A 10,434-nucleotide genomic window follows, 5' to 3' on the forward strand; every position below is an offset into this window, starting at 1 on the left:
TGTAGAAGTAATACCCTTTTGTTTCTTTAGGATACCCCACAAATAAGCATTTGTCAGATTTGGGCTCAAGCTTAGTTGAAATTTGTCGTTTCGCATAAACCTCGCAACCCCAAATCTTCATGTAAGACATATGTGGTTTCTTACCACTCCATATCTCATATGGTGTCTTCTCAACCTTTTTGGATGGAACACGGTTAAGTGTGTAAGCTGCTGTCAATAGTGCATGTCCCCAAAAGGAGTTTGGAAGATCGGCGTGACTCATCATGGATCGGACCATGTCTAACAGGTTTCGATTTCTTCTCTCAGATATACCATTCCATTGGGGTGTTCCAGGAGGAGTGAGTTGGGATAGGATCCCACACTCTTTCAGATGGTCATCAAACTCTAGGCTTAAATACTCACCACCTCGATCTGATCGAAGAGTTTTAATATTCTTACCTAGTTGGTTTTGTACTTCATTCTTGAATTCCTTGAACTTTTCAAAGGACTCTGATTTGTGTTTCATTAAATACACATAACCATATCTACTGAAATCATCAGTGAATGTGATGAAGTACTGAAAACCTCCTCTGGCTGGTATGTTCAGTGGTCCACATACATCAGTATGTATGAGGGCCAAAAGATCATTAGCTCTTTCACCTTTTTCTGTGAATGGAGACTTTGTCATCTTTCCAATTAAACAAGATCTGCATGTCTCATATGATTCATAATCAAAAGAGTCCAAGAGTCCATCTTTATGGAGTTTGGAAATGCGTTTCTCATTTATGTGGCCTAATCGACAATGCCAAAGGTAAGTTGGATTTAACTCGTTAGGTTTCATCCTTTTAGTATTAATGTTATATATAGGCATTTCGAGATCAATGACATATAATCCATTGTTCATTTGTGCAGTAGCATAGAATATATCATTCATATAAATTGAACAACAATTGTTCTTTATTACGAATGAAAAACCGAACTTGTCCAAACAAGAAACGGAAATAATATTCCTGCTAATTGCTGGTACATAATAACAGTTCTCTAACTGAATTATTAAGCCACTAGGTAAAGTCAATTCATAAGTTCCTACGGCTAAGGCAGCAACCTTTGCTCCATTACCAACTCGTAGGTCGACTTCACCTTTTGCCAATTTTCTACTCCCTTTTAGTTCTTGCACATTTGTACAAATGTGAGAACCGCATCCAGTATCTAATACCCATGATGCAGAAGTAGATAAATTAATTTCAATAACAAAAATACCTGAAGTTGGAGTCTCTACTCCATTCTTCCTATCTTCCAGGTACTTTGGGCAGTTCCTCTTCCAGTGTACGGTCTTACCGCAATGGAAGCAGGTGCCTTCTTTTTCTATGCTTCCACTAGGCTTCAAAGCAGCAATAGTGGGTTTGGGTTTGGCAACTTCCTTGCCTTTCCCTTTATCATGTTTGAGGACAATCCTCATGTTTCGGTACCAATCTAGAAAATTTGTCCCAGACAATTTTTCTTTCTCAAGGATTGATCGCAATATGTTGTTAGAGGTGTTTGTTGTCATGGTTATCTACATAAGGATTAAGAAAATATAAGTATCATTGACATATTTAATTAGGCCTTTAATCAAATATGCTCCCACTATTTTACTCAAAACAAATGACCCTCATCATTTGATTCGGAAAATCCCGTTGGAAGATTTTCTAGTGGGTCGAGATCCATATTTCACTTCGTTCTAAGTCCGCGTAGGCGGATTACACAAAACTAGGTTATTTAGGTAGGAACTCCTTCCAATTGTATCTCATACAACTCTCGAATATTTCAGTTGGGTGAATAACTCCTTATTCCAATCCATCATATGGATCATTCCCAACTCTTGCTTCTAAACATATATATAATCTTATTATAATTTGTTTAGTTAAGTTTGACCCATTGTTTTAACAGTTGGATATTACAATTATCCCATCGCACCTTACTAATATATAGATCATGCACCTCGCGTAGGCGAAACCTACATTATCCATTACTAGTCTTGATGAGTGTTAAAACTTGGAAAGCATAAACTTAATATTTAATTTGAGGGAATTGCAATTTTATGATCTCACCGGCTTATTTATCATATAAATCGTCTCTCACATGCATCAACATACATACACATGCATCAACATACATACACAATGAAACAGTTATGGCCCCTAGCGAAATTGTTCTCCCAAGCCAATGAGAGAACCTAAGCTAACCTAATAACGATCTAAGCTTCTCCAAGCAAGATCTTCAAGGTTGTCCTCCTTTAATATTGAATTCTTCTCTAAGCTTCTCCAAGCAAGATCTTCAAGGTTGTCCTCCTTTGATCTTCAAGGTTGTCCTCCTTTGATATTGAAATCTTCTCTTTCTTCATAACATTGTCTTCTTCTCTTTCTTCACAACATTACATTCCAGAAGAAACTCGTTTTACATACGAGGGTTTGAGATGAGAAAAGAAGTTACATTAAGAGATCAAAAGGAGAGGCACAACACGCAGGTCGTATTTAAAAACCCAAAACAAAATAAAGGACAACTAAGGCCATAACTGATCACCACAAGGCAATAATAATAAACACATTGTTATTATTAAATTTTAATTCCTTTAATTAATTAAAACGAAATTAAATTTCGGCGACTGATCACACTACGCAGAGTTAGCCGGGCGACCGACCAAAATTTTAATGAACAATTCATTTGAAATGGACATTGTTTTGCATGAACACAACCCTTGCGTAGTCACAAAACAGGAACCCCAAAATTTTGACTCTGGGAGTGTGACGACCGTCACAGGCGTGTGACGACCGTCACAGGCAATGTGAATGTGACGACCGTCATGGGCGTGTTACGACCGTCACGCATCCAGTTTGTTACACATGTTACGCTCGTCACACGAACTTCACGCGGCCAAACTAATAGGACTTTGAAACAGTCTACGGACCTCTTCCAAAAAGCCCTAAATTCACAACTCCTTGACGGCATAACCCTTGCGCCGTCACCAACCCTAATGCGCCAATTTCAGACCGTCAAACACACCTCGATTGTTGATTCAATATGATTGATCAACAGGTCATTGCTTCACCATACTAATGTCGGATTCCGGAGCAAATGACCATTGATCGCTCAAAGGAAAACAATCATTTAGTGTTCGAATGAACGAAACAGAATCAGTATATCACATATACCGTATTTTGCATTAGGATTACTTATATCATATATAAGTTGATCGGTCTCAATTGCGTAACCTATGGACGATCGATGTATCGCTGCTTCACCATACTAATGTCGGATTCCGAAGCATAGTCAACATCAATCATCCAACTCGTACACTCATGATGCCAAATTTAATTACTCGTTTAATTAATTGACTCATTCTGTCTTTTAATCATATTAATACAGAAAATAAACAGCTATCCGAGTCATGGTTTCGTAAGTGGCTCTGATACCACTGAAGGAGAATTGCGGTCCAAAACGCAGCGGAAATTAAAATTTTATCCTTTAGAGATCCTTACGAATGGTCATGATCAGTGATAGGATATTTACCTCTTGTGACGATTGAAACCTTTGGTGCAGATCTCTTGTGACGATCAAAACCTTTGATGCAGATCCACGAAGCGATCACGAACGTTGAACGATGACAACGTCTCTACTCAGTCCACACGAACGGGTTCCTTCAATCTCAGTGCTAGCTGGTACGAATGAAGGCTTTGAGTGAGAGAGAGAGAGTGAAAACGAAAAGAATGCAACCGCAAATTTTTGCTTCTGCACAAGGGTTCTATTTATAGAACCACTTGTGTGGGCTTCAAGCTAAAAGCCCACTTAAGTGTATTTTGGCCCATATCTTATAATATGCCCAAAATCACTTAAGCTCATGGTACCTTACCATATTTCGTATTCTACTCAAGTACATCGTACCTTACGATGTTCTATAACTCACTTAAGGGCACCGTACCTTACGGTATTCCTTAGTTACTCTATCTCTCATCAATCCGTCCTTTGTGTGTGACCCTGTAGGTTTTCGTGACGTTGGCAATTATATTAAATCACGCATTTAACATAATAAACAGTGAGCGGTATCTAGCAACACATCACTGCTACCCAAGACACGAAAATGTCATGTGATCTGACAATTCCTTCTATGATAATACTTATGTGTATAATTACCCTTTTGCCCTTATGTCTATATTGAACACAAGGCATAGACCGTGTCATCCTTGTCCAGTTCAATATTGGGCCCATAGACATTTATCCTGTTATGCAGGATGGGCAAATTCCATCTAGGTCACTCATGTCCCTCAGCATGCTTTGTGGAGTACCCATCAACTGTCTTTATGGTTATCCAGTTACGGACAACGTTGGATCAACAATAAAGCACTCGACTCTACATCTAGGATCCATAGTGGTTTCAGGTCGAAGAGTGGAATACACTATTATCACCATGAGAATAACTTATGACACCTTGCATAACTTTCTATATAGTACTCTCATAGCGGGTCAATCCGGTATAAATATTACTCCTAATATTCATACCTATGTTTAAGACTTGATAACTCTTTATCCATGATCCATGAGATGTGATCATCAGTCTACAAACATAATAGTCTTAATGCTTTAATGTTATCCCACTTCACACTAAAGCTCGACTACGGATACTTTAAGAATAATGTCCTTATGTTTAATGTGTTCTCATGATTAAGTCACACTTAATACATTAAACGGACTATCTATTCCAGGGACTTTACTAAACAAACGTAATAAAGAAAAAGCCTTTTATTATTAATAAATAATTCGATACAAGTACCAAAAGTATTGGCCTCTAGGGCTTACACCAACAAATAACTCCTTACACACCTTAACACAATGGAATTGTTGAGAGAAAGAACAAGAGCATGCTAAACATGGAAAGAAGCATGCTTAAGGCAAGACAATTTCCAAACCATTTTTGGGGGGAGGAAATATCCACTGCAGTTTACATCATCAATAGATGTCCAACAAAGGAGCTGAGCAGCGAGATACCTAATGAATCATGGACTAACCTAAAACCAAGTGTTGGACACTTCAGGATCTTTGGCTCACTTTATTCTAGGCATGTACCTGAGCACTTGCGAAGAAAACTAGATGATAGAAGTCAAGTTATGCTTTTAATTGGCTATCACTCAACAATTATATAAAAATATTCTCACAAAATGAGAATAAGGTGATAATAAATAGGTTGAAAGTTTCAAACAATCCAATGCAAAATGGTGAAATCCCAAATTACATTAGCACTACTTTACAAGATGGCAAAGTAAATGAAGTGGCACAAACTTATGAAGTAAAATCATCAACAAGGGTCAAAACTCAATTAGTCAAGTTAAATGACTATGAAAGATTATTTGACAAAGTCATAGGTGAAAACGGTGGCTTGATTGAAGAAGTCTTTACAACTAAATGTGAGCAAATTAACCTCAATCAAGCCCTGAAAGATGAAAAATGTCAAGCTCAAGGCAATTGAGAAGAATCACACATGAGAGTTGGTCAATCATCCAAGCAAGAATCATAGATGTAAAACGGATCTACAAGCTGAAGCTTAGGTCAGATGGTGAGATAACTAAGTACAAGGCAAATCTAGTAGCAAATGAGTTTCTTCAAAAGTCAGGAATTTATTTTAACGAGGTATATGAACTAGCTGCCATACTTGAAACAATAAGAGTTTTGGTGGCTATTGCATCATACAAAGGGAGGAAGATGCTTCAGTTGGATGTTAAGTAAGATTTTCTCAATAGACCACTAAAGGAGCGAGTCTATGTAAAAAAACACCAAATTTTAAGATCAAAGAACAAAAAGAGAATGTATACAGGCAAATAAAGGTACTGCATGGATTGAAGCAGACACCTAAAGCATGAAACAAAAGAAAACTTTTTGATAAAGTTGAGATTCAACAAGTGCACATCAGAACATTAAGAATATGTGAAAGGTTCTAATAAGCAAGATCAAGATGACAGGGGAAAAGTACAACAAGGTATTTGTTCATGATTTGAGCAGCTCCAATTTCATGAAACTCAAAGAAGCAAAAGACAGTGGCTATATTATCATTTAAGGGCGAAGTATGTTGCAACCTCATATGCAGCCTACTAAGCATTATGGATTGAAATAATATTAGAAGCATTGAAATTCAATACCATTGTGAAGGTCAAGTTATTTGTATACAACAAATCAACAATATATTTGACCAATCATCCAATGAGACAAAGAAGAAGTAAGCACATTGAAAGAAAATACAATTTTCTTATAGATCAAATAATAAAAGATATATTGGAGATTGAATATTGCAAAATAGAGTTTCAACTTGCAGATATTCTAACCAATCCATTGAAGAAAGCAAGATTTGATGGTCTAAAGGAATTAATAGGAATGAGAAGATTAGACAACATGAATTATGGAGAGTGTTGTGAAATTCAATTTTAGAAGTTAGAAGTTAGTTATAAAGTAGTTAGGCAATTATAACTAACTTCATATGTAATTATTACTAGTTTCATATTTGGTTACTACTAGTTACATATGTGGTTACTACTAACTATGTACGTGGTTGTTAACTAGTATTATCTAGTTCACTAGAAAAACTATTTGTAGCGACGTGATATTCACGTTACAACATGAAAAATCACTTCACAATACGATTTTAGCGATGTGAACTTTCACGCGGCAGGAGCACGTGTGACAACTCTGTTGCGTAGTGGAAATCACGTCGCAACAGTTTGCCACGTGATATTCATGACACAACATTCTGCACAAAATTTCACACTTTATTTGATGTAATTCAACAGTAGCACTGATGGCATAAAATGATACAATGAGTTGCGACGTGATTTTCACATGATAAAGTTGTGAAGTGAAACTCACGTCACAAAATAGTTTTTTTAAATAAAAAACTATAATTAATGTTTTACGTTTTAATATATACTAAAATTAATAATAAAATTGTTATGTTTAAAAAAACTATTTCACACCATTATGTTTAAAAAATAATATTTTGTTTAAATATATTACGAAAAATAATGTATTATGAAAATAATATATTTTAATAATATAAAAAATAATATTCTATTTTAAAAAAAATAATATATAAATAGAATAGTATATTATGTAAAATAATATTCTGTTTTTAAAAAAAATTATGTTTAAATATATTAATAAATTAATTTTAGATTAATTATATATTTATTTTAATAAAATTCTGTTTAAAAAAATTATCCTACACTAACAACAACCAAACAACCCAATATATATATTAAATCTAAAAAGAAATAAAATAAATTACTTAAATACTTCAATGAAGATAAAGAAAAGCTTGAATTTTGATGAATCTTGAAGAAGTTTTTTTTAACAATGTTAGTTATAAAATAAAAAAATCAACATAATATTTAACAAATAAAAAACGAAAAACAAAAATGAAAAATATGGGTTGTCTTGAAATAAGCTGAAATTTGAGAAAGAAGAGGAAAAATGTTAGAGGAGGAAAAATGTTTGGAAGAAGAAAAATGGTGGAGGAGGAAAAATTGAAAGAGAAAATTTGAGAAAGAAGTAATCTGGAATATAGAATAATTAGTGATGTGTTTTTCACCTCACAACTTTGCCACGTGATTTTCACTTCTCAAAGTTGTGAAGTGAAAATCACGTGGCAAAGTTGTGAAGTGAAAATCATGTCGCTGATTGCTCTATATATTTTCAAATTTTCTCTCTCTCTCTCACGCAACGCAGATTCGAATTCTTTCTCAAATGTCTTTCACAACTTTACCACGTGATTTTCACTTCACGACTTTGCCACGTGATTTTCACTTCACAATTTTCCCTCATAAACGTTTTTATTTTATTTTTGAATTTAACGTTGCGAAGTGATTTTCACATCACAATTTAAAATTTGAAAATTCCAAAATTTTCATCTTCCGTCAATATGTGCACTCCTGACTTTTTTATTTTTTTTATTTTACTTTTCAAGTTGCGACAATGATTACCACCTCACAACATTTTTTAAAATTGTTTCCGGTCTTTCCCATGTGCTGATCTGACTCTCAATTTTTTAATAATAAAAATATGTAGTTGACATGATTATCACGTCACAACTCCCTTTCTATATCACGTGATTTTCACATCACTATATCACGTGGTTGGACGGAAGTTTTCTTGTAGTGATTAGGAGGGTGATCATATATAAATGATATAACACATGTTTGAAAAACAACCAAACAAATCAATTGAAAAAAAAACGTCTCTTCACTCTAATTTCATTCTATCCTTCACTAATTTCATCTATCCTCTTTATGCTCATTATCTTGTGTCACAAGTTATTATTCCAACACATTCAAGCTAAAGCAAAGTTTTATTGTATAATTGTTGGGAGCTAAGAAGCTGAAATTAGAATGAGCTCAATGTAAAATAGATGTTAGAAATATTATAAATGGGACTCTTGCATAAGAGTGCTAATTGGGATTGCACCGGTGGTATAAAAGAGGATAGAGTTTTGACTTAAGTTGTTTAGGTAAGTGTGAAAGAGATTTATGCTATGTTTGATTCTATATTGACCTATGTTTTCTAGCCACCTAATTCAATTGTAGAGTTAGGCAAACGTGTGGTGTCATGTGCTTTGTTTATTTCCCAAACACACTCAGATTCTCTAAATTTGAATTCCTTGTATTTCACTGCTTTTGGGTGATACAAATTTAGTTCACTTCATTTACATGAAAAAGACACCGTAAACAAACATTCCCTTGAATGCATCACAATTAGCCTAAGAATACAATCAATACACTTTTCTATAAACAAAAATTACACATCACAATATGATTTCAAGGATCACAAATAATATTTCACATACAATTTTACAATCAAAGATAAAACATACAAGACCAATCTCATCGTCATCTTCATCTGTAATTAAAAAAAGTAAAAACCACTCAGTCGATTTTCCATTTTCACAGCCCAGTTCTAGTAGCTCAAATGAACACTCATCCTCAGCAATGTCTCAGCACCATCAGTAGCAATCTGTCCTGGTGGAATAAGAGGTCTCAGCTCAGCAAACCCTCTTGCATTCTTGAACTTTCCCGTGCCCCCTATTACCGATAATCGCGACATTGTGCTTCCTATCTTATACAAACCATAAAAGTTCAAACTATCACCATATTCCCCTCCCTCAAACAAAGCTGTGAATACCATCATCTGTCTACTCCCATCTGCAGAACTTGCAACATACACACCTTGAGCTTTTCCAACTATCTGAGAGCCTAACTCAGGTTGAGATGTGAGTATATCATCAATAACAGTTATTGTACCAAACCCTAATCCAAGTCCATCAGGTCCTAACTGCACTTGAACATTGTTTTGATTGTTATTATTGTTTGGTGCAAAGGAAGTACCAGCCAAACCAGTTCCTAATGCGATACCGGTAACACCGTTGACGGTTGGAATAGCGCCATTGGCATTAGGGATGAGAGTCCCACCTGCCGGAGTGTTGAATCCAATTGGAGTTGCAAAGGGTACTTGACCACTGTATATGTTGCCAAGCAAACCGGTTACCGGTCGAGCCGTTGGGTTACTTCCACCAAGAATGTCATGCATGTATAACTCAATGATCGGTTCTTTCCCTGTGGCTGCAATAGGGTCAACTACTGCTGTTATAGATGTTGTCAAATGAGAAAAGACAGCAAACATTGCCAAAAGAGCTATAGTTAGAAATCCCATATTCATGTTGTTTCAATGTTTTTCAGATGCAGATACTAGTTTTTCTTTTTATGGTAATAATGGAAATGCAAGTTTTGGTATTATATATAGGAGAGAATGAAGAGTGTGTTGGAGTGGTTGTGAGAAAAGGATCATACTGAAGTTGTTGAAGTTGAGAATTGCAGTCAATGAATCTGATATAGTGGCGTTGTTGAGATGTAAGGGAAGAAACACTTCAATTCATATAGACTTATGCCAAGTTTAATTACTATAAAAATATATATTACTCAAGTGTATATATATATATATATATATATATATATATATATATATATATATATATAAAACTCAATGAAGGTTTTTGTATAGGCATTCATCTATCACTTTTTTCATTTTTTTTGTTGAAGACAAGTCAGAATAATGAGAAGTGGTGCAAGTACAGCTGAACCAAAATCTCAAGTCAACTACTATAATTGACCCTCTAAGGAATGGAGGTAGTGGATTAAATATGTGAATTTTATATAGTTATTCTATTTTGACACAAATGCTTACACTAAAAGTAAACAATATTTTTTAAAAATATTTTTTAAATAAAAATATATTATTCAGAATAAATATTTTTTGATTTTAATAGTGTGTAAAAATCTGGTTAATACAATTCATAGTTTAATTAGCATGTGTTATAACATTAAAAAGTAGTGCTAAGTCATACAAAAATGATTAAATCTAGTAAAAGAAATGAGTTAATACAAT

The 10,434-nt window shown here is 34.6% G+C and overlaps 1 protein-coding gene across 1 annotated transcript; it reads right to left on the reverse strand.

Moving 5' to 3' along the window:
• Positions 1–8,896: 8,896 nt before the first annotated feature.
• LOC127097369 (dirigent protein 16) lies at positions 8,897–9,748 on the reverse strand. Its single transcript, XM_051035867.1, has one exon. The coding sequence runs from the start codon at positions 9,706–9,708 to the stop codon at positions 8,950–8,952; it is 759 nt and encodes a 252-aa protein (XP_050891824.1). The 5' UTR covers positions 9,709–9,748; the 3' UTR covers positions 8,897–8,949.
• Positions 9,749–10,434: the final 686 nt, after the last annotated feature.

This window comes from Lathyrus oleraceus, chromosome 6 (assembly GCF_024323335.1).
Source record: "Lathyrus oleraceus cultivar Zhongwan6 chromosome 6, CAAS_Psat_ZW6_1.0, whole genome shotgun sequence".
NCBI lineage: Eukaryota > Viridiplantae > Streptophyta > Magnoliopsida > Fabales > Fabaceae > Lathyrus > Lathyrus oleraceus.